Below are 24,752 nucleotides of genomic sequence, written 5' to 3'. Positions count from 1 at the left end.
CAGTGACTGACCTCTACCCTTCCTTACCAATCATTACTGACCCCAACTGTCAGTTAGTATCCTCTACTCACCCTTACCAACAATAACTGACACCCTTACCAAACATTAAGCGGGATACTTCTATTTCATACATTCTACCCTGAACATGTTATAATGAATACACATGCTCAATCTTTTGTTAGTGACATTTTACTTAATCATCCATAGTCCTGGGCTGTGGGTATATACCAGGAGACCTGCAGTGTCTTCTGTTCCATGCACTTTAATGAAGTGAGTCCGCACAGCTTGTTTTCAAGGCCTTTATTGGCTGCTGATAGAGAGGTAATGATAGAAACACTGCAGTCCTCCAGGACCTTATTTGACAGCCTTGATGTGAAATGATTGAGACGGCTGTGTGATCTCCCATTGGCTGGTTTGTGGGTGTCACTGCAGCCTGCCAAGCCTGCGCCCCCTGCTGGACGTGAACTACCTTCCGCTGACGGACATGCGCATCGCCCGGACCTTCTGCTTCACCAACGGCGGTCAGGCCCTCTACCTGAGCTCCCCCACCGAGATCCAGCGCATCACGTACAGCCAGGAGATGTGTGACTGCCTGCAGGTCAGTGTGTGTGTGTCTGTGTGTGTGTGTGTGTGTGTATGCGTGTGTGTGTGTGTGTGTGTGTGTGTGTGCATGTGTATTTGTTTGTGTGAGGGTGTGTGTGTGCATATGTGCATTAGAGGATGTGTGTATCTGTTTGTGTCTCTTTGTGTGCATGTGTGTCTGTGTCTGTACATGTGTCTGTTCTTTTGTGTATGTGTGTGTGTCCGTGTGTGTGGGTGTATGAGAATGTGAAGCAGAGAGAATGTGTGTAATCAAAACATTTTTGGCACCATTAAGTTTGTTTCAGGAGCACGCAGTGTAATACAGCATGTGGGCATTGCATTTCCCCTCATAAATACTAATTAATACCCCTGGAATTTGTTAATGTGCATATAACTGTCTGTATTTCTACTCTTTTGCTCTTCTGGTCATGGAGCTTTCAGCAAATTTAAGTGAAATATTATAGCCTGAATCATCATCATATTAGCCAATAACTTTGTCGACAGACTCCAAAACACAACAGTGATACAGGGGGGTGAATTGGGAACTTGTTTTGTAATCAGTATTAGTTGAAGTCTTGGGGTGCTGCCCCACTGTTTTATACCCTGGTGCTGAAAATGAATTGCAATATGAAAGGATAATATTTAATTAGAGCTTCGAGCTTATGGAAATCACCCATGATGAGGGTGCTGTACATCAGACTTGTGTTGTTAATTTTAGGCTGAGAAATGAAATAAATGAAGGGAACTGTGGAACTATAATCCTAAAGGCATGGCTGTCCAATGCAGCCAAACCTCTGTTCAGCTGAGTCACCGAGAGTCTCTCTCTCTGTCATTATTGCTTATAAGAAAGAGAGGCGAACTACACACAAACATACGCATGTAAACACAGACACATTTGGTTGCATATCCTTTGCATGCAATAACTGCTTGAAGTCTGCGACATATAGACATCCCCAGACACTGGGTATCTTCAGTTCCTGCTTGTTTCGGGGACTTTTTGCCTTCAATCTCCACTTCAACATATAAAATGCATTCTCAATTGGATTCATATCCTGTTATTGACTTTGCTAGTCAAGGATTTTCCTCTTTTTGGCCATCAAAAACTCGGGCCAAGTGTCCAATAACTATGCAGGTATTTCGTTTTATCTGAGCAGATAAAATATTTCTGTAGACTTCATAATGACAAGTGAGTGTGTTCCACTGGCAGCCATACAGGCCCAAGCCATAACACCCCCTCCACCATGTTTCATGGATGATGTGGTATGTTTAGATCATGGGCGTTTTTTCCTCTTTCCATCACTCTGGTACTCTGGTTAATCTTTGTCTCACCTGTCCACAATAATTTGTTCCTGAACTCTTGGGGCTGGCGGCCTGTAGTGGCCTGTAGCGTTGTGGTTAAGGTAAATGACTGGGACCCGCAAGGTCGGTGGTTCGATCCCCTGTGTAGCCACAATAAGATCTGCACAGCCATTGGGCCCTTGAGCAAGGCCCTTAACCCTGCGTTGCTCCAGGGGAGGATTGTCTCCTGCTAAGTCTGATCAACTGTACGTCACTCTGGATAAGAGTGTCTGCCAAATGCCCGCAATGTAATGTGGGCTCTTTTAGGTGCTTTTTTTTTTAGCAAACTGTAATCTTGTCTTTCTGTTCTTCAGGCTTATCAGTGGTTTGCATCTTGTAGTGTACCCTCTGTAGTCCTGCTGGTGTAGTCGTCTACATATGGTAGACTTTGAAACATCTACACCTGCATCAGGGAGAGTGTTTTTGATCAGTTGGGCTGTTGTCAGGGGGGTTTTCTTCACCATAGAGAGTGTTCTCCAGACATCGATTACAGTGGTCTTCCTCGGTCTACCGGGTCATTTGACATAATTGAGTTCACCAGTTGTTTTTCTTGTGAATAATGAAACAAATTTGTTGACTTGGACATGCCCAGAGTTTTTTCAATATTCTTGATTGATTGATTTTCATTTCTGAGCCTTATGACGGCCAGCTTGATTTTCATCGACACTGGTGTCTTCCTCATGTTGTCACACCTCAGCAACAATGTCCAAAATCTAGAATCAAGACTAGACTTCAACAGCTCTCTTCTGCGTTCACTGATGACACAAATGTATTCACCTGCCTAACAAAACACATGTTAAAGCTGACAGACCTCATTGTCATTGTATCCTTTCAAACTCAAATTGCCAGAGGACAGAACCAAACAAAAAATGTGTCACTGTCCAATGAATTATGGTGCTCACTCTATACACCCAAATGCACACACACACAAACACACACACGCAGACACAAACGCACACCCACATACACCAACACGAACATGCACAAACACGCATAGAAATATTGTTTGATGAATATATTGATGAGGGCTTATGACTGTTTAATGGATAGACTGTTTCATTGATTAGTTGATTGAATTAATAATTAATTCAGATTCGTGGTGTAGATGGAGGGATGGGCAAGGTGGATACAGGTGATGTGAAGATGTATGTATGCATGTAGATGTTTTTATGGATGTATTCATGGAGAGGTTGATTTATCTGTAGATGTTTTTTGGCAGGATATGCTGGGGGACCTGTTCACTCCAGTGGAGACACCTGAGGCCCAGAACAGAGGTTTCCTGAAGGGCTTCTTCGGGGGCAACGCACAGACATTTGACAGGGAGGAGCTGTGTAAGTCAGAGAAGTACCCTGATGTAAAAATCCAGCTATCTAGCTATAAAGACCATTATAACATGCTAAATATTTGATATGTGGTCTGGGTCGCTTAAATATAAGGTTATACAAGTTGTCATTGTACTTGATCTATTAGTAATATATTCAAGTGTCCATGATCTTGCCCCTGTCTCTCTCTTTAAAGGACCAAAAGGACAGTTGGCTTGTCAGCTGTTTCCGATTAGTCGGGTGTATTCACTCTCTCTTTCTGTCTCACTCACTCTCGCTCTGTCCCTCTCCGCACCTCCTCCTGTCTATCGCTCTCTGAACCCCCCTCTCTCCCAGTCGGAGAGGCGGCGGCGGGGAAGGCGTCTCGCAGCCTGGCCCAGCACATCCCGGGTCAGGGGGGGCTGGAGGGGATGAAGGCGGCGGCCGGCGGGGTGGTGGGGGACCTGGCCAGGGCGCGCATTGGTCTGGATGAGCGAGGCCAGAGGCTGGGCGAGCTGGAGGAGCGCACGGCGCTGATGATGTCCAGCGCAGAGATGTTCTCCAAACACGCCCACGAGGTGAGACAATGCGGGAGGGGCGAGCCGGGCGTCAGAGCTGGGTCAAATACGGACAGTGCAGTCCGTAATTATTTTGACAGTAATATTTTGGTTTTCCCTGGTTAAAGTGAAAACTTTCAGCTTTAATTTTGAGGGATTTCAGGGACAGATTTCTGTAGGAACTCTGTAGGAATTACAGCCCTTTTTATCCATAGTCCCGCCAATTTTAGGGGACCAAAAGTAATTGGACAAATGATCAAACATCTACGCCTACACCCTGGAGAGTGTTCTTGATCTATTGAAGATTTTTCTTCACCATTATTCACTTCACATCATAGGCATTGTTTTATTTGAATTCAATGTGCTGGAATACAGAGTTTTGTCACTGTCCAAATACTTATGGACTGCACTGTAATTGTTTTGGATTCCAATCATTGTCTGTGCTCAGTTGATCTTGCCAGGTGCAATTGAGCCAACTGAGTGGACTAAAAGGCGAGGTTTGCATTTTTAAAAAGTATTTCATAGGTTCCAATACACTTGCTTCACCACAAGCTCAGTAAAGTGAAGAAACGTATTTTAATCCAACACCATTACGTATTTGACCATCTTATGTGTCTTATCCAATGATTTAATTAGTAGCTGTGCCATAGAACAGTATGTTTGCACCAAATATGATGCAAATGTAACCTTACAATGTAAGAAAATCTAAAACAAAATTATGAAAAATAAAAAAATGTTGTACAGTATATTCTGTATTTCTGTAGCCTGTCTATATTTCTCCAATAAAATCAACTTTCTATTTCTATCATGAAGAATTCTGTTGCATGCTACATGGTGATGACAGTACGAATAGAGGCATTATCATATTAGAAGTACTAATATTAGAATGTTGTGCTTGCACACATCTTTACCTCCCACAGTTGATGCTGAAATGCAAGGATAAGAAGTGGTATCAGTTCTAAAATCCTGGAAGAGAGAATCATTTCTGTTCTCTGAGGGACATGAAATGGACCGATGAGATGAAGAGAGACACAGCACTAGCACTGGCTTGGTGTTTCTGTTCTACCTGGCAACTGCTGGAGAGGAAATTCCCATTGGTTGGCGGAGCTGAACAGGAAGTGGATGGATTCTGTAGACTATGGAGGGATGGAACCTGACCCAGTGGGGGGTGGGGGGTTTGTGAAATTAGGTTCCCTGGTGTTACCCCCTCCCTCCTGGATCATGGTTCATTTCCGTTATAGGATCCGCTCACCTGTCACGTCTCAGTGGCTACTGTAACAAGGGATGAAAATAAGCCAAACTGCATGAAATGACAAAGGTGAATAATCAAACAAAAAACTGCCATACTAGAAGCAGCATGTTACAGCATTTGAAAGAAAAAAAACTTTATTTATTAATATAAGTCAATTTAGAAACTAACTTCAAAAACTTTATATTTTTTGAGATCATTAAAAAAGTTTAAAAAAAAAGAAAAAAAAAAGAAAAAAGAAATGTATCCTAAATTTCAACAAGGCCAAAATATTCTGGGCTATTATGATATCATGTATTTTCCTTTTACAAACAAGTGATATTTTAGAATACAGCTATTTGCTCTTTAAACAATGCTACTGTAAAAACTCAATCCTCTTTGCAAGAAAAAAAATCAAGATACGTCATGTGCCAGCCTGACTCAGATACACACACATTCACTCTACCAAATGTATTTTTCAGGTGCGGTCACTAGTTATTCATTGGTGTGCAGTCTAGTTTTACAGTTCATTATAACCAGATATATTTCGCTTTTTATTGGCTGTGACGATTTTTGGGTTCAGTATTACTCCTTAAACCTCCCCAATTATACGTATATGCTGTACATGGAATGAAAGCTGTTTAAAGTGTATGTGTATGGTTATGGAACCAAGGTTGTAAGACATAAATAAAATGCTGTTTTGTTTGTGTAGGTCCATATGCATATCCGTATTTCATGTGCCATATCCTGGATGGGTGAACTGTAATCGTAAACTAGTAAAACTAATCAGTGTTTGTCACAGTTCTGTTTTGCTTCTTTTGGTTTTGCTGGCAGACACAAACACGCACACGCAGACACACACACACACCTATATTTCTGCATTTCGTCAACTATTCTGATTCACCGAAGGCAATTTAAATATGAGCTTTAGGTTCTGCCAAAGCAGTCAAAGCAATCAAAGGTGAATGACAGATCTGAGAGGGAGAGCGATATACGCCAGACTGTCACTGTGAGAGACATGCATTTCCATTTCATAAAGATGTCCCTGTTCTACATAATATTTGACTATGTTTTATAGTTCACAGTGTTATCAACATTTATTTCTATATATAGTATACTATATTTAAAAGCATTGGCCAGTTGCTGGTCAGCTTAAGGAAGAGATGACAGATACTAAAGTGATCCACCATCAAGGTACAGTCATGAAACATTTTGTGTTTTTTTTTGGATATTTATTAACATACGTGTAAATAGAAATCCAGTAGTAAACTGACTGATCTTACAGAGTGCAATGGCAATCATGTGTGTCTCTCATATTGATGCATCTTAAAAGCGACACTTTCTGCACCTTATTCCAAAATCATTTTATCATTCAGGATATATTTGTTTTCCATGCTTTTGCCTTAGATACTTTAGTAGTAGTTTGCAATAACAATTTTCGCCCCAACATTCACGGTGACAACCTTTCTGTGAGTATTTGTCTTAGCAATGTGCCATGTTGTTATGTACTGTAATATGTACAGTATGTGTTGAGTATCTCAGTGGTAGTGCATAACATCGACATGTTAAAGCGCTGAGCAGAAGCAGTTTGGATTAAATAATACAGCAGATCACTTCACTGTGCCCAAACGGTGTAAGCACTGACATCAGCTGCCCCGATTCCAACAATTAATCCATCTTCCTTTGGTTTTCGTGCTGAAAAGACATCATGGCTTTTATATATACTTGTCGGAAGTCCTTCATTAGCACCAGCAAGTAACAATTCAAATATGCCATTCACTAAATTATGCCAAGTTGGAACGGAACCATTTTCTAGACGGAGCCCAGTGTGTGCGCTACAGGTTTGGTCTTGGATAGCTGGCAACTTTGTGGCCATTGTCCGTCTTCCAACCAAAATTGGGAGGCAGGGTCAGAATTTCAAGCCTTCTCTTTGTTTCCCCAAATCAAAGAGATTTGTGTTCAACCTGTCAGTGTGACTATCCTTAATTACAATAATATTGACTGGGTGTTTTGTTTGTACACTTTCAATTTTCGTATTAAGATTTCTGGGGAAAAAAATACAGTTCTGAAAATTGTCTGTGGCTATTGTACCTGTTTATGGGTGGTACTGTAACTGATGTTTCAGCTCTGTGGGAGTCACTGAAATACTGTATTCCTCTCTGTAGTTTTGTTATAGAATCATTGTCCGTTTTACTTTTTCTTTATTCTTTTTTTAATCAGAAATGGCCGCAAAGTTTGTCTCGTTTAACCGAATCCTGCCACTTTCTTTTCTTCTTAATATACTAGTAGTGTAATAGAGGTTACAGAAAAAAACTGAATATGTTGATGCAAAATAAACATTGATTGATGTTCACACTTGATGCTTGCTGTGAGTATGTTTTGTGTACAGAATTTCAAACTTAATCTTCAAGGGATGCAGCAAATTGTTTTTTGTTTTGGTTTTTTAGCATTTTGAGGTGTAAAATAAATAAATTAACATTCCTTTGCACATGATGCTTGCTGACATTATAAACAGCAAATATATGGTCTATCAGGAATGCAGAACAACAGGACCCAGTAGCAAAAACCCAGGAAGTAGTGTTCAGAGTCTTTATTATATATTTGGCACGTTAAACAGGCGTAGGTCAATAGCCAGCATGCAGAATCAGCAGGGATAAGGCAGTTCGTAGTGTCCAGGCAGAGGGTCAATACACCAGGAAACAGGGATAGCAAGGATACAAGGATATGGTCGGGACACATAACAATCTGGCGACAAACATGCAGTTGGGGTAGAGCATAAAGTAATCCATGAAGTGAGTAAAGACTTGCACACCCACCTGCTCTCTATACAGTCAAATATTCAGTTTAATTATTTATCTATAGTGCCACCAACAGGCAAAGTGTGCTGTAAATGGTCAATGGCACTTCTGAGCAAACAGTTGACAATGGGATAATTGGCCTTCCTCTGAAATACCAAACAAAATTCCAACTTTTGCTAAAACATAAAATTAGCTCATATTATATGGGCGAGCAGACTGAATATTGACCGTTTGGGCTATTTTCACTTTCATCCTGGGACTTGCTAAATAACACAACACAGAAAGGCCTAACATGCAGGCCAAACGGTGTTTGTGCATCATGCACGATATCTCAGACGCTGTAGATTAAAAAATGGTTCACTGCATTACAATTAAATGTACATTTTCATCCGATTTTGACAAAACTTGATGATGCATCTTGGAACTCTGGCACATCAAAATAGCATTGATTGGCCCAACGTGTGCGTGAGTGAGTGTGAGTATGACAATGACCAAAAATAATGAAGTCATTTTAAATCTTGTACTGTAGAGTGACAGCAAGCGTTTTGGAGGGGAGAACATTCCTTTCTACTGAATGGACAAGAGATCGCGCAAATGAACATTTTAACCGTCAAGTGTGTGCATAATGATTGCCATCGTTCTAACTTTTCTAATTGTGCTAAAATAGCCTGTAAAATCCAACCCCATTTCACAACCGAATAACCTTTCCCCTACATTATTTCTACAGAAAAAGGAAGAACAACCCGAAACTTCTTTGGGTCTCCCCTCCCAAATACAGTTTTGTTCATTTCGCCGTCAATTTCGCTGATGTTCTCGCCAGGAGCTTTGAGGCAGGACAGTGACCATGTCCTGGAAATGTTTTTAATCTGGATATGTCACGTTTCATGCCATATTTTGCCATGGCCTAATTACCTATTATACATCGCTTAGACAAGTTTCATTCAAGTTTGTTAGTTGTTTGACAGTTGGGCTTGGCAATTATGCCCACAAGGGGGAATCCCACGCTATCTTTTCTTTTCTTCTTCATTTTTTGTTGTTGCTGTGTTTTTCCAACGTGTACAATGCGTCAAGTGGGAGTTCCCGTGTGGTTATTTCAGCTAAGACCCGTACACGGTCAGTATAGACCATCATTCTGGATTAGTGACTAGTCGGCTGCATATTCTGATTCATTCATATTTTCTTTACACGGGCAAAAGCTAAACGAGACGAGAGACAAAAACAAAAAAACGTTAAAGCAAGTCAATATTGATGTATGGAAGAGTAAAAGTAAGAACCTTGTCAGAAAATCGCAGCTGTTACCAGGTATGACATACATTTTTGCGAATAAATCATTGCACACACTGGTTGTCAATGTATTGGTAATAGCGGAACACCGGCCAATGCTGCATGGACCATGGTGGCTTTCTTTGAGCAAGAAATTGACACAGAATGGAGCCGGAATAGTTTTAGATAACTACTGTTAAAACAACCTTGTTAATCTTCTTTATTATAAAGTGTAACAAATAATGTTCAACACGGGGCATGTAATTTGTTTGATTCACAATCACCATATATTTCAAAAATAAGCATACTGCAGTTTATAATATCTTTTCTGTTTGTGCTTTTACGATTGATTTAAAATTATTAGTCGACAATGTAGCTTTGTAGTATTGCTTTTGAGTTGATACTTATGTCTGATGATTTACTTACTGTTCTTTCGGCGTCTCTTTAGAAGCGAAGATGAAACTCCTGTTATTGGTCATCTTTTTCTCGGGCTCGCAAGGTAGCTATTGTTTGACTCTCACTTCCATTTGTGCTCAGCCCCGGCAATGAATATCCAGGGCTTCTATAATGCAGTTCTACCACGACAAAAATGAAATAGTATAACCGTATAATAGAACCTAAAGCGGAATACATTAAATAATACGTTTGAATACATGGAGGCACTATAAAATATATTCTAATACATGGTAATGCATTGTCGTTTTGGCTTAGGCTACTACTTTCAGTTTCTTATTCAGATATATCCCATTGAGACCAAATAACCAACATAATTCAGTATGTTGTGTTTCAGAAATATGGATCTCCATATTATATGGTGCATTACCTTTCACAGATACAGATGAATGATTTGGTTTTGGGTCACAAAATTGGTGTGGGGGTAGGGCAGAACATACAACCCCTTAAACAAAAGATAATTGTGGTGCCTCCATCTCCCTAACTCACTTGGTTGTGTGATGCCTATGTCTGTGTTGCTTTGAATTGCATAGGTGCGGCTGGCTCGAATATCTCTGGCCTTCTGAAACCCAAACATGCTCAGGACAACACAGGAGTGCAGATGTATGGACCATTTGTACATAGTGTCTTTTGCAATAGTTTGTATGCTTGTTAAAAGTTATCATGATAATGCATGAAATTAGTTCATTAGATTAAACTGTGATTTTTTAAATCAGTATACTGCATCTAATGCCTTCCTTTACATCATAACTGCATTCCTACCATGTGTCCCTGTTTCAGGAATGACAGTGGCATCCTTGGGCAAGCCCGGATTAACCCGCCAGTGGACTTGGGAAGCTGCTATACCGATGAAGACCTCTATCCAGAAGTAGAGGGCATCGTGGGAGAGTCTTACAGCCTCGCATGCCCCCTGACATCTGATTTGCCTCTGCTTCCCAACATCACCTGGAAGAAGGTATGATATCAGCCCTCCATGGTACAGATGTATGAAGATCTGCTTTAATGGAAAGCTTTGCATCAATCCAAAGACTAAAACGGAAGTTAAATATTGTTTGCAGTGGATAAATACCACCCCCCACCACCACCTTATGAAAAAATGAAACTTATGGTTTCCCTGGCATCACATGCTGATCAGAAGCATTGGACATTATGTTGGAAATGAGGATGTGAACCTAAAACTGAAATAAGAGTAAAAACGGATTTGGAAGATCGGCGTTTATTACAGTGTAGTCCATACAGTATTTATTTGGACAGTTGGTACAATTTCTCTTCTTTTGGCTCTGTACTCCAGTCACTTTTAATTTGAAGGTATTTACATCCATATCTGATAGGAAATGCATCCCTTTTCATACGTGGTCTCCCCATTTCAAGGGACCAAAAGTAATTGGACAGTTGGCTTCTCAGTTGTTTCTGATTAGACAGGTGTACTCAATCACTTCCTTGGTGCAGGTATAAGAAAGCGTTCAGTATCTAGTCTTGATTTGATTGCCTTTGTAGTCGGTTATTGGCCTTTGTCAACATGCGGATCCGAGTTTTGCCAATGACAGCCAGGGAAGCTGTTATGAGGCTGGGAAGTAAGAAAAAACTGTCAGAGATATTGGCCAAAAGAAACAGTTCCTGATTAAGAAGAAAGACCACTGGTGAGCTCAGTAATTGCAATGGGGCTGGTAGGCCAAGGAAGACCTCCGCAGTTGATGACTGAACAAATTCTCGCTAGAATGAAGAAAAACCCCCAAACACCTATCGAACAGATCAGAAACACTCTTCAGGAGATGTCAGTGACAACTGTCCACAGACGACTTCACTGTTGTATCTTTTTTAAATTCTGATGATCAAGTAAGCCCTAGTCCTTATCTTTGTTGTACTGGTAACAGTTGAAATTGTACTTCCCTCTAGGGTCTTTCAACACACTTATCCCTGGTTATGGGAATGTACTTTGCACTTTGTTGTACGTCGCTCTGGATAAGAGTCTGCCAAATGCCATTAATATAATGTAATGATAATGTAAGAATTAATTTTGAAGTGTACAGGAGTATATTATCTACTCAAGTTCACTCAAATGCCTCCAAACCCATTGGATGGTACTTCATCCCACAGCAAGGCAATGATCCCAAACATACACCAGTGCTCTCTTTCTTCTTTGTGATGAACAGTTTGTTTCAGTAAGTCTATTGTTGGGACTATGTCTCTGACTCATTATGGTTTTCTTGTCTGTCGGTCCTCATGTTGGCAAATGCAATAACAGACTCTGCTAAAATCGAGGGACTTTGTATAAAATGTATGTAATTCCTGTGTGGATTGCTCAATATGGATGTAAATAGCCTCCAATTAAATGTGACAGTCTGCACTTTAACCTCATATTCATTGTTTAATTTCAAATCCATTTCGAGACAGGGTGATTTGAGTATCGCAGAAACTGCTGATCTCCTGGGATGTTCACACACAGGAGTCTCTTCCTCTGTGAATGGTGTGAAAAAACAAGAAACATCCAGCAAGTTCTGTTGGTGAAAATGCCTTGTTAATAAGAAATGTCAGAGGAGAACCTTGAGTTGCAATGGTGGTATGCGGAAGAGTATCTCTGAACACACAAACTTTGAAGTGGATGGGCTACAGCAGTAGATGACTACACCAGGTTCCACTCCACTCCAGGAAGCTGGGGCTACTAGAAAAAAAACTGGACAGTTGAAGATTGGAAAAATTTGGCTGGTCTGTTCATTCATTCATTCATTATCCTAACCCGCTTATCCTGAACAGGGTTGCAGGGGGCTGGAGCCTATCCCAGCATACATTGGGCGAAAGGCAGGAATACACCCTGGACAGGTCACCAGTCCATCGCAGGGCACACACACCATTCACTCACACACTCATACCTACGGGCAATTTAGACTCTCCAATCAGCCTAACCTGCATGTCTTTGGACTGTGGGAGGAAACCGGAGTACCCGGAGGAAACACACGGGGAGAACATGCAAACTCCACACAGATAGGCCCCGGCCGACCGGGATTCAAACCCAGGACCTCCTTGCTGTGAGGCGGCAGTGCTACCCACTGCACCATCCGTGCCGCCTGTTGCCTGGTCTAACAAATAAAAAAAAATTCTGCAACATGCTGGTGGTATAGGGTCAGAATTTTGTGTAAAAAAATGTGAATGCATGTATCCAGACTACCTTATCTGAATGGTTCAGGCTGGTGTTTTGTGTGTGTATGCGTGCATGCATGTTTGTGTGGTACCACCTATGCATTACTTTACCTGGATTTGTAAAAGGCAAACAGTCATCAACTGCGGAGGTAAACAGCACTAGTGGCATTTTTTATTCAGAAATTCTAGAAATTAATCAAATCTGAAGTCAGTTCTTGAATTGCCAGAATTGAAATGAAATTGATCTCAACATTGGCATATAAGTGAAGGCATTGAAGGTCTCTGGCCCTATGAGATCCAATTTAGCACAGATTTTGTTTCCCTCTTCTAGAACTGCACATCAGAATTGGGCACTTTTAACAGACTGGTCTTTGAAAGTCTTACGACAGCTGACACTGGATATTACACCTGCACATGGTCCTTAATGAATGGAACACAGGTGTACAACATGTCTGGAACCAGGAAGCTGACGGTAGAGGGTAAGATTTATCTCCAGTGGAAAAATAATGCAGCAACAGTTAATAAAATTAATTGATTTGTGTAGATTTTTATTTATTTATTTGGATGTCATCATAAAGCACCACCCATTATTTACTATTTCTGCTCATTTCCACTTGCGAAAAAACTTGGGCCCACAATTTGTCTCTCTCTTTACTCTTTGTTCTGACAGAGGCTGATGTTGAGCTTGATCCTAAGATTATTCAGCCCCAGGACAATGCAGTAATAAAGGTGGATTTGGGTAAGGGAAGGCTCTCAGCACTTTTATAGCATGTACAGTACATCAGGTTGTCATTTCATGATTTATTGTGCAGATGTTGGAACTTTTGTGGAATGGTTCACTATGGTCTAATGAAGAATTCATCTGTGTGTTTCTTTAAAGGGGAAGAAGTCACAGTCCTATGCATTGCCATGTTTCATTCTAAGCCAGAATTTTCTAATCTAGTCTGGATGAAGGGGAACTCTTTTGTAAACGAGGATCCAAGCATCTTTGTTAACAACTCTGGGTAAGCAGCATCGCTGGTCTGCCTGCTCCCAGCTGCCACATCAGGCAGTTAAGGGATCAGCCCCTATATATATTCAATCGCTTATCAACACATATACACCTGCACGACCCCTCCGTTCTGGCACCTCCCCCTCGCCACACCTGCACTTCTCGGTCACGACTGCTGTCTGTCTGGCCCCACTGTGATGGAAAGACCTCCCTGTGGATGTCAAAACAGCAGAGTCTCTGACCACTTTCAAATGCAGACTGAAGACTCATCTCTTCAGGCTGCACCTTTCTCTCCCTACCTCACCACCATGATTAGCCTTGTATATGCAATAGACTATAATGGCACTTATATTACATTACATTACGTTACATTACATTACATTATGTGGCATTTAGCAGACGCTCTTATCAAGAGCGACATACAACAAAGTGCAAATCAAACACAAGAACAAGTGCAAAAGTAGACCTGAGAGGACAGTACAGTTCTGAGTCCTAGTGTAAACATACAGAAATTCAGAACCCTTGAAGAGTACAATCATATATAGTTATATATATAGATATTGTTGTGTTTTGTATTAGCTATTGTATTGTTGTACTCGGGGTATTCTAGCTGCCAACCGTGGTATGCTAATTTGTATTGTAAGTTGATGTATTCTTCAAGGGTTCCGATTGTATCTGTATGGTCACGCTAGGACTCGGAACCATACTGTCCTTTAGGGTCCTCTTCACACTTGTTCATGTGTTCAATCTGCACTTCATTGTACATCACTCTGGATAAGAGCGTCTGCTAAATGCCTTGTAATATTATGTAATGTAACATAATCCAAGTGTCCTGAAATGCAAAATGACAAGCCTCAAAGTCAAAGACTGGTGATGACAACATTACCTAATCACCAAGATGTTCAGGAAAAGTCCCTTATATTTAGAAACATTTCTAAATTTAACTGACGCCTTTAACCTAAAGCGACTTACAGTTCATTAGACTAAGCAGGGGACGTGGCTATACCGGATTGAACCACCAACCTTCCAGGTCCCAGTGGCCACTAGGCTATAGGCTGCCCCCGCAGTTAGTCCACTGTTGGTCTTGGTGGTGCCATCCATCACCATAAAGCATATTTGTGTGTTGTCCACTGAACCATCCCTCTTTACCATCCCTAGAGAGCAGCAGAAGGCGGAGAAATACCAAATACTGTCGATGCTAGTGTTCAGACGTGTGTCCCCAGAACACCTCAACACTAAGTATACCTGCAAATTAGAATCACCTTATCTAGAGAGAAACAATGTGTCCTTCACCCTGTCACAGAGAGGTGAGATTTCATTCATATGTCTCTGTGTACATACTCAATGTGAACATAAAAGTGTGTGACTGTCGGTTTGGCATTGTTCCATGCAGCAAGAATGTGTATGTGTATATGTGTGCATGTGTGTATGTGTGTCTGTTTGTCTGTGTGAGTCTATTATTGTTATATAGATGGATATTGCAACAAGCAGTAGTGTTAAGTTTGGATCAGTTTTTCATTTATGTGTTCTGTAACTGTCTGTTTCCTAGGTGTTGCTCCATCTCCTTTCCTGTGGTTGGGGCTTCTGGCGATGTTTACTGTCATAGCATCAGTGTCTGCAGTCATCTATGTGGTGCTCAGAATAGACATTGTGCTGTTTCTCCGGGAAGTCAGGGGTGCCTCCTCCGCTCTTTCAGGTGCAAGACAGCGTGTTTCTGGAGAGGCAGTCCTTAAAGAAAGCCACTCCCCTGTAACTAGTGTGGCTTAGAGACTGTAGTCCCTTTCACGCCTGGAAATCTAATGGCCTCTCTTATTCACACAACCAAGGACTATCCGGTATTTTACCAGCATGATAGCATTCACACCTGGTGGTGCCAGTCAGCTGATTATTGTCTGAATAAGCCTGGTCAGGTATTACCATATGTTAACTCTGGTGTATTTGTCAAGGTAACATTTGAAGAGTATCTTGCTAATCAAGAAAAAGCCAACGTCCTTGTATTTTTGAATGTGTACGTACACCTACCGCAGTGCATACTCATGCTATCGCAATCATACAACCATGTAATATGTAACTATGTGACATGAATGTGTGATGGTATAAACTGCTTAGCATGTTAATAACATAGAATAGCATTTATTTTGTGTACAACATAGCTTGCTGGAAGAAATAAGCCAAGTTTTTGTGCATTCTTGTCTCACATGACAAAACAAATCACTATTGCAGAAATTGTTGGAGCGACTTCAAGTCCTCTAAATGTTAAAGTTCCAGAACATTCCTGGAGGGCTTGTAACATCCCAAAGATGAGCAAAACTCAATGCTTAAGGCAGAGAAGGTGCAAATGGCTAAGAGCTTGAGCAATTTTAGTTTTAATGACTTACATTAAATATACCAGCTAAGGCTCTACACAAGCAGTGACCCAAGAGGGGTTTCAACAGAAGTAACACAGTTACACAGTGAGAAATTGCAGGAAAAAAATAAAATAAAATAAACACAGCTCATATTTTATCATATTTCAGATGGAAAGCAGTATGACGCCTACATCATGTATTACAAGGCAGCCAGCGAAGAGGCCCTGACGGAGGAGGAGCAGAGACTGATCCCCCACATCCTGGAGACTGAATTTGGCTACCGGTTGTGCCTGTATGAGCGAGACATCCTCCCAGGCAGAGGTGAGGCCTTGCTTCTTACTCCTGCTGGCTTCAGTGCTGCACAATGTGCAACAACACAACACAAACCTTCCCTAAGTGTCGCAAATCAACAAAAAACTCTGTCACTCTTAGATAAATTTGGTTAGTTTGTGGACAGCTAAAAGTGACTTTCTTTTTCATTTTTCCAGCTGTTCTACTGGCCCTATCTTTGCTCTCAATACTCCGAGTATGAACTGCAGGCTTTTTCCATTTCTGCAATTTCCTCAGTCAGATCATCCTTCTCCAAAGCTAATGTAGCCAGGAGATACTTATTTGCACGAGTTTAGCTGGAACAGTATGTTGCAACTGAAGTAGCTAGTGCAGGCAGATTGCAGTTGCAGTGTTGACCAGAGGAGGTGCTGTTGAGAAACGGGAGAGGCTATTTTCTTGCGAATGATAGCCGCCCTCCTTGGAAGATGGATATATGATTTCAGTGTGGAAGGTGTCCACCCATTTTAGAACTGTAAAAACTGATGCTGAATGTACATTGGGATTCTGACTTGGGTTATTATACATCTGTATTGTTAACCCTATGAGTGCTGCCCCGTTATTGTTCTGTCGTCAATGGGCATTCATATTTCTATAATAATATAAGCTCCGATGTAATAAAACCGCAAAATGGCAATGCCAGATTGTTAAAAAGACCATCCGTTCACGAGAACAGTGGTTTAGATCCTGATCAGCGTCTTATTTGCAAAAAAGGGCAATAAAACTCCAGCCTCCTCCCACCATGCTCACAGTTTACGACCCTCACCTCGCCACAGACTCTGACAATAAAAGGCAATAAAACTCATATTCTAACAATCCTTGATCACATAACTCCACATCAAAAAATCATGTTCCAATATAAGTATACAATTCGGAAGTTGCATGAATACACACATTGTTTTTTTTTTCTTAGCTCACTTCTGTTGCTCACCGGCTGACATAATGGTGTGGTCATTTTAATGCATTCGCCGAAGAATACATCACTTATTGTAGTTAAAATAACTTATCCTCAGAACTCGCACATCTTCTTATTATTTTTAAAGGCAATTAAACAGTGAAAATGCATCAGACAATTTGACATTAGTACTCTCTTTTATTGAACTATTATCCTCTGTAGTTAGTGTGTGCTTTGAGACTATACATTTTGGCGAGGTCCCAAAAATGAATGGCAGTGAATGGGAGTTGGGCCAATTTGAAGATATGATGATACTATTAACGGTATCCTGACGTTACTAATATTCACTCTATGCAAGTTAAATGGGGGTAAGCGACATTACTTGTATTGTACCAAAGTGAAATATCCCATTTAGACCAAAAGCACTTCCACAAAATGCCGCCTTCTACAATGGACATGGTCTCCAAGCCCTGCCATCCTTGCATGAGTTTCTATCTGTTTGTGTGTAGCTTCCTGTATCGTCTTTCTTTGTGGCCATATCTTCTTTTTAACCCTTGTGTAGTCTTAACATTCTGTATACACCCCTTGTCCTAAGGGTAAAAATGACCTGCCTTCACTAAACCCCTAAAATAAAGCAGCTTAATTGAATTTCTATTTTCAAATCTATTTTGTATGACGAAACAACCTGCCACTCCTCACAAACTTTGTCATCAAATTTCAATTGTTTTCATTGTTTTGTCTGCTGTTAAATATAGTGAGGGGTCATTTTGACCCTTAAGACAACACAAGGGTTAAATAACATGTTGAAAAAAATATTTCAGTGTCAACTCTTACAGACATATGGTCCCTATGGCAAATGAGTACAAGGGGCAATATTGGATAAACACTGGCTTTGCCTAGCAGTGTGACCTGTAACACAATGGTGCCACCTCTCAGGCAGTTTCACGCTGGTGTATAAGGTGACCAGGGGGGTGAAGCTCAATGTTTTTATGGTGCAGCTTATTGGTGCCAGTGCCATTTTATGTGAAAAATGTCAGTGTTTGGGAAGGTTTTAATCAGTTTAGGCAGGCCTTAGGCTCACCTCTATATAACAGAACATAACATAATGATGAGTTCATTCAGTCCAGCAATGTTCGCCTTTTCCAACTACAAAAATGTACCTACTGCTTAATTTGCCCAAAAGCTACAGTAAATAGTATCTAGTACCTTATCTAGCCTGGTCTTGAGAACCCATAGTGTTTCTGCCTCCACGGCAAGCTATTCCAGACATTGAGCACTCTCTGTGTGAAATAATACTTCCTAATGACTGTGCGGAATTTATCCTTTGCTAATTCCCCATTATACCCCATCATTCTGCTAAGTGAGCTCACCTTGAAGAATCACCTGTACTGTAGTTCACTTTGTTAATCCCTTTAATTAATTTAGCCTCAGTAAAATCACCTATAAGTTTCCTTTTTCTAAGCTTATAGATTTTAAGCATCTTGTCTTTCCTCATAAGTTTTATCTTGTATGAAAGGGAATCAATCTGGTTGCCCTTCTTTGAACCTTTTCCAGGACCTCAATGTCTTTCTTATGCAGTAGATGAGGTGTAAAGATCTGATGGTGTGTAAAGATCAGGGAGCGGGTCATTAAAAAAGACACAGTGTACCATAATATGCTTCTACACAACTGAGAATTCTCTTTTTTTACAATGGCAACCTTATGGAAACAGTGTGGGTAGGAAATGCCCACCAGACAGTTTGGTGACCAAATGTTCCAAAGTCCATGTTTTCTTTGTCCACATGTCACTTCACTGTCCGGTGAAAAATGTATAAATCACAGCTAAAAAGCAAGGGGAGAGAAAAGCTTGTCATTCATTTACCCATTGGAGAGCAGCTTACCCGTGTTGCAGTGTATAGATTTTTTTTTTTTGCACGGTATAGTAACACCTACTGTATGACGCGATACACCTGTTCACCTTAAGGCGTAGCATCACTCCGTATGTTCAAAATATATTATACTATATTCACTATATTCACAATATAGTGCAGCCTCTAATTGGTTATTGCTTGAGCATAACTCTCTGCGTGTGCGTGTGTGTGTATGCAGTAGAATGGTGCATAAGCCCCTCTCTCTGTTTTGCTGTTTCAGCGGTGCCAGAGGCAGTGCTGGAGCACATTGAGCAGAGTCGGAGGCTGGTGCTGCTCCCAGGCACTGCAGAGGCGGAGCAGGAGAGCTGGGTGACGGGTGGGGTCGGGGCCGGAGATGGAGACGAGCAGGGTCTGCTGAGCGGGCTCCACGCGGCGCTGGTGGATCGACAGACCAGGCTGGTCCTGGTGGAGAGGGCCCCACGGGGCAAGTCGGGCTCCCTGCCCAAGCCTCTCCAAATGCTGGTCCGCTCCGGAGGCTCTGTAGCCTGGAGGGGAGACCGCTCCGCGCCCCTCTCCTCCCGCTTCTGGAAGAAACTGCGCTACTACATGCCTGCAGGGAAGAGCCACAAGCACAGGGCAGAAATGACTGCACTGTGAAGGAAAGGAGAGGAGAGGGGGAGCAGAGCACTGTGAGGAAATGCCTGAAAGAGAATAGAATGTCAGCTCTGTGAAGTATTTGCTTTGGTTGCTCGCCGATGGTTCTGTTTTTTTTTCTAAATAGCACATTCCAAATTATTTTATGCCAGTTATGCTGCTTTCACGTGACAAGAATCAAATGCTGCATTCAACAACAAGTAAGGCAGTGACTACAGGTGGGAAGAATCTAGAAGAAGAAGCCAGTTGTTCAAACTTGTTGTCATCCATCCAGGAAGCCATTGGTGCGTAAAACTGTAACAAGCTGCAACAATAAAAAAAACAATGTGATAGTCGTAGGCTGTTTGCGGTTATAAAAGGCTAAATTGTGTACTCGCTTTGTGAATCCAAAAATACTGGCTTTATCCCAAGATGTCAAGAAACTTACCAGGCTAAATCAGGTAGCCATGTTGCCTATGTCAAGCGGCTCTGCCTGGGCTCTGTGCTGCTAAGAGTGTAACCTGCATCTGCGTGCTTCATACAAAGCTGTGATGTGATTTGACATGTTAGGAAAGGTTAGCTTCAAACAAGGTCAAAATGTAAATGATGGCTCTCAACTTTACTTTATTTTGAGCTGTATGCTTAGCCTAGCATTATAATTAATGCTTATAATTGATTTTTATATTGCAAATTATAAGCTGACCAGCGCCTACTGTTAGTGGATAGTAGACCGCAGCCTGTAGTGTAGTGGTTTAGGTAAATGACTGGGACCCGCAAGGTCAGAGGTTTGATTCCCGGTGTGGCCACAATAAGATCCGCACAGCCGTTGGGCCCTTGAGCAAGGCCCTTAACCCTGCATTGCTCCAGGGAAGGTTTGTCTCGTACTTAGTCTAATCAACTATGTGTCACCCTGTATAAGAGCCATTAATGTAATGTATTATGAAGGTGTTTAGGTTGTTAATAACATGGTCTAAGGTACAGTGGCTTCAGAAAATATTCAGACCCCTTCACTTTTTGCACACTTTATTGTGTGGATTTTATTTTGAAATAAAATAGCCCATCAATCTACATTCAATAACCCATAATGACAAAATGAATTAAAACATTTTCTAAATTTTAGCAAATGTATTAAAAATCTAAAACTGGAATCTCAAGTATTTAGACCCTTAATTGATTTGGGCAGTTTATCCCATTCTAGGAAGAGTCCTGGTGGTTCCATACTTCACAATTATTGAAGCCACTGTGCTCCTGGGAACTCTTCAGAAATGCTTTATGCACAATGTGCAAAATGGTTTTATAACCTTGTCCTGATCTATGCTTCACCACAATTGTATTAGAGTTCCTCAAACTTCATGGCTTGGTTTTTGTCCTGACATGCAATGTGAGTCGGACATTATCTACACAGGGGTGTACCTTTCTGAACTATGTCTAAGCAATGAAATTGCCACAGGTGGACTCTAATCAAGTTCTAGACACATCCCACTGATAATTCAATCAAACAGGATGCACCTCACCATAATTTGTTGGTCCACAGCAAAGGGTCTTAGCTGACCCTTTGCTGAATGCTTATGTAAATGAGAGATTTCAGTTTTTGATTTGTCATTATGGGTGATTAAGTGTAGACTGATGGACAAAAATGGCAATTTTATCAGATTAAAATTAAATGAGAAAACAGTGAAGGGGTCTGAATATTTTTTGAAGCCACTGTAACTAATGTTTATCATTGTATTGATTTGAGATTAACTGGGCTGACATTAACCAGGACAGCTTATGAGAATAAAAACTGTATATGTGCATAATGCGAGTGCGTTTACAGTATGTGTGAACTTGAGTGTTATTTTTACGTTGGAATATGTGTGTGCTCAAGTGCATTGTGTGACTGTGTGGAGGTCAAAGTCAGATACCCTTGCTGAAGGTTGCCTGGATCAGCAAACAGAAAAGTGTTTATTCTGTTAGAGCGATGGCGAGGATGTTGTGGTGGATGAGTGAGTGATTCACACCCGTCACAGGGCTGTAGTGTGATTAGTACTGTTGTGAGAGGAGGACATTCTGCTGAAAAACACATAACCCGCCTCTCACCGCCACGCTTCATGCTCGTTGGGGCCAAGTACTTTTTTCACCCTCACACCTCCACCCTCACCTGCAACTACCACCGCTCTGGCATCCAGAAGCCTGCTTTTGTAAAGGGCAAGGAAGGCCTGTCTATCTCTCTCTTAGCCTCACAATACAGTTTTTGAGATTTGAGCTCTATGTGTGATCTACTGTATATTTAAGGTCAGATATAAAGTTGTTCTAAAGTGCAGAATGTTATCAACTCCAAAGTTGTGAATTTTATTATATTGTAATAACATTGTACTTTATTGTTATAGAGAGAGTGTTATATACTGTATATCTGCAGAAATGTTGGTCATGTTATAGTTAGAAAACGAACTATAACATGGTATAGAAGACAATTAACTCTTGCCATTTTCTTTACTTACTTTATGACGCTGTGTATTAAAACATCAGCTTGGTGCCTATGTGTTTTATTTATTGTTTATTGTCACAGAAAGGTCCCATTGAAATATGCAATCTCTTTTTGATGGGAGTATTGGTCAAGAAAGCAGCATTTAACAAACTGGTTTTCACATACACTAGATTAAAATACAATGGCAATGTTCAGTGAGGATAATTTGATATCATTAATGATTGGAACAGTTAGTAACCAGTAACCAGAACATAGTTCTCTCCCTCTCCACATTCACCTCAGTGGGTGTGTGGTGAGCATTCTGGCACAGAATAGCAGCCGTGTGTCACTCAGATGGGTGCTACACATTGGTGGTGGTTGAGGCGAGTTTCCCCCTCATCACTGTAAGTGCTTTGAGTGTCTATAAAATAGCTATAAAAATGGAATCTATCTTAATATTTCCATCACATAATACACTTTTCAATGTAGCTGTGGTCATAAGGGCACCTACAGTGCATCCGGAAAGTATTCACAGCGCTTCACTTTTCCCACATTTTGTTATGTTACAGCCTTATTCCAAAATTGATTTAATTCATTTTTTTCCTCTAAATTCTACACACAATACCTCATAATGACAACGTGAAAAAAGTTTTTTTGAGGTTTTTGCAATTGTATTAAAAATAAAAAAACAAGAAATCACATGTACATAAGTATTCACAGCCTTTGCCATGAAGCTCAAAATTGAGCTCAGGTGCATCCTGTTTCCACTGATCAACCTTGAGATGTTTCTACAGCTTAATTGGAGTCCACCTGTGGTAAATTCAGTTGATTGGACATGATTTGGAATGTCCCACAGTTGACAGTGCATGTCGGAGCACAAACCAAGCATGAAGTCAAAGGAATTGTCTGTAGACTTCCGAGACAGGAATGTCTCAAGGCACAAATCTGGGGAAGGGTACAGAAACATTTCTGCTGCTTTGAAGGACCCAATGAGCACATTGTCCTCCATCATCCGTAAATGGAAGAAGTTTGGAACCACCAGGACTCTTCCTAGAGCTGGCCGCCCATCTAAACTGAGCAATCGGGGGAGAAGGGCCTTAGTCAGGGAGGTGACCAAGAACCCAATGGTCACTCTGTCAGAGCTCCAGCGTTCCTCTGTGGAGAGAGGAGAACCATCCAGAAGGACAACCATCTCTGCAGCAATCCACCAATCAGGCCTGTATGGTAGAGTGGCCAGACGGAAGCCACTCCTTAGTAAAAGGCACATGGCAGCCCGCCTGGAGTTTGCCAAAAAGCACCTGAAGGACTCTCAGACCATGAGAAACAAAATTCTCTGGTCTGATGAGACAAAGATTGAGCTCTTTGATGTTTGGAGGAAACCGGGCACCGCTCATCACCTGGCCAATACCATCCCTACAGTGAAGCATGGTGGTGGCAGCATCATGCTGTGGGGATGTTTTTCAGCGGCAGGAACTGGGAGACTAGTCAGGATTGAGGGAAAGATGAATGCAGCAATGTACAGAGATATCCTGGATGAACCTGCTCCAGAGCACTCTTGACCTCAGACTGGGGCGACGGTTCATCTTTCAGCAGGACAACGACCCTAAGCACACAGCACAAGTGTAGGGTCCTCGCACGGGCCGGCAAATAATGTAGGGATTTTACTCTCTATGACACTGGGGCGCCAATTAATGTTATGCAGCAGTATAACTGCAAAAAGTAATCAGTCTCATAAAATTACTGTTATCAGAAATATCTAACCACAAATTTAGTATTTTAATAATTAAAATAACCATTATCAATGATTAAACATAACGATAACCTGAAGGTTGGAAGTTCTTCGAAAGACTGCTTTAACTCAGCTCTCATGTCTATGTGACAAAAACAAAACAAACACCGGGTTTAATAAAATATATTTATTACACAAATGTACAAACACAGAACAGATAAACTAACGGGAAGTTAGTAGGGTAAGTTAGTATGCGCGCGCGCGTGTGTGTGTGTGCGTGTGTGTGTGTGTGTGTGTGGGCGCACGCAAGCGCGCGTGTCGCTTGAACAAAGGAAAGTAAAGTGGGTGTGTTAGTTATTGTTAGCTGTGAGAAGACTACTTGCGTAGTTCACTCTATATATGCGCAAAAGACGGCGAATCAATTCACGTACATATATATATATAGCTAACAAAATACATTCCAATAATAAGACAGCAAATATGGAAACACAGATTCACAAAAACAGTTAAGACTAAACTAAACACTGGCTATGCCTGAATGTTTGTTAGTCTTACTGAGTCCATACGCATTGCTGGATCCAAAAGACGTGCTGTCCTTGTAGAAGTGGCGATGGTAATATGAATATACTGGAGAGATGCGCAGGCTGGGGTGTTCCCGTCTTAGCTGCGCATTGTGGTCTGGTCCACTCGGTTGCTGGAAGGATGTTCGCTGGTCCTTTTTCCGGGTGGAAAAGTTTGTTGCTGTTGTTCGTTCGTGAGCTTTGCAGGAGTAAACTGATGTAGCATTCCACGTACAAAAATGAATGGCCAAAAAGGGTGCGTCAAAAATAAGTGAGAAGAAGAGGAGAAAGAAGAGGAAAAGAGAGGGATCCCGA

At 41.3% G+C, this 24,752-nt stretch overlaps 2 protein-coding genes across 7 annotated transcripts in view; both read left to right on the top strand.

Moving 5' to 3' along the window:
• The window catches only part of LOC133124804 (syntaxin-binding protein 5-like), a 188,408-nt gene extending 181,044 nt beyond the window's left edge, over nt 1-7,364 (top strand). For all 6 annotated transcript variants that reach the window (XM_061236300.1, XM_061236297.1, XM_061236299.1 and 3 more), the window contains 4 exons: nt 433-598; nt 3,140-3,251; nt 3,579-3,799; nt 4,699-7,364. In XM_061236300.1, coding sequence (XP_061092284.1) covers nt 433-598; nt 3,140-3,251; nt 3,579-3,799; nt 4,699-4,740 — 541 coding nt within the window. In that variant the 3' untranslated portion in view covers nt 4,741-7,364. The remainder of the gene's footprint in view (nt 1-432; nt 599-3,139; nt 3,252-3,578; nt 3,800-4,698) is intronic.
• Nucleotides 7,365-8,732: 1,368 nt separating this feature from the next.
• On the top strand, nt 8,733-22,216 carry LOC133124226 (interleukin-18 receptor 1-like). Its single transcript, XM_061235225.1, has 11 exons — nt 8,733-9,106; nt 9,516-9,566; nt 10,054-10,123; nt 10,301-10,475; nt 12,990-13,137; nt 13,329-13,397; nt 13,539-13,662; nt 14,808-14,956; nt 15,199-15,345; nt 16,166-16,318; nt 19,350-22,216. The coding sequence occupies exons 2-11, from the start codon at nt 9,524-9,526 to the stop codon at nt 19,724-19,726; spliced, it is 1,455 nt and encodes a 484-aa protein (XP_061091209.1). The 5' UTR covers nt 8,733-9,106; nt 9,516-9,523; the 3' UTR covers nt 19,727-22,216.
• Nucleotides 22,217-24,752: the final 2,536 nt, after the last annotated feature.

Source organism: Conger conger, chromosome 3, assembly GCF_963514075.1.
Source record: "Conger conger chromosome 3, fConCon1.1, whole genome shotgun sequence".
In the NCBI taxonomy this organism is placed as follows: Eukaryota; Metazoa; Chordata; class Actinopteri; order Anguilliformes; family Congridae; genus Conger; species Conger conger.
Note: the sequence above shows the minus strand (reverse complement) of the source record. Positions and strands in the feature narration are given on the sequence as shown.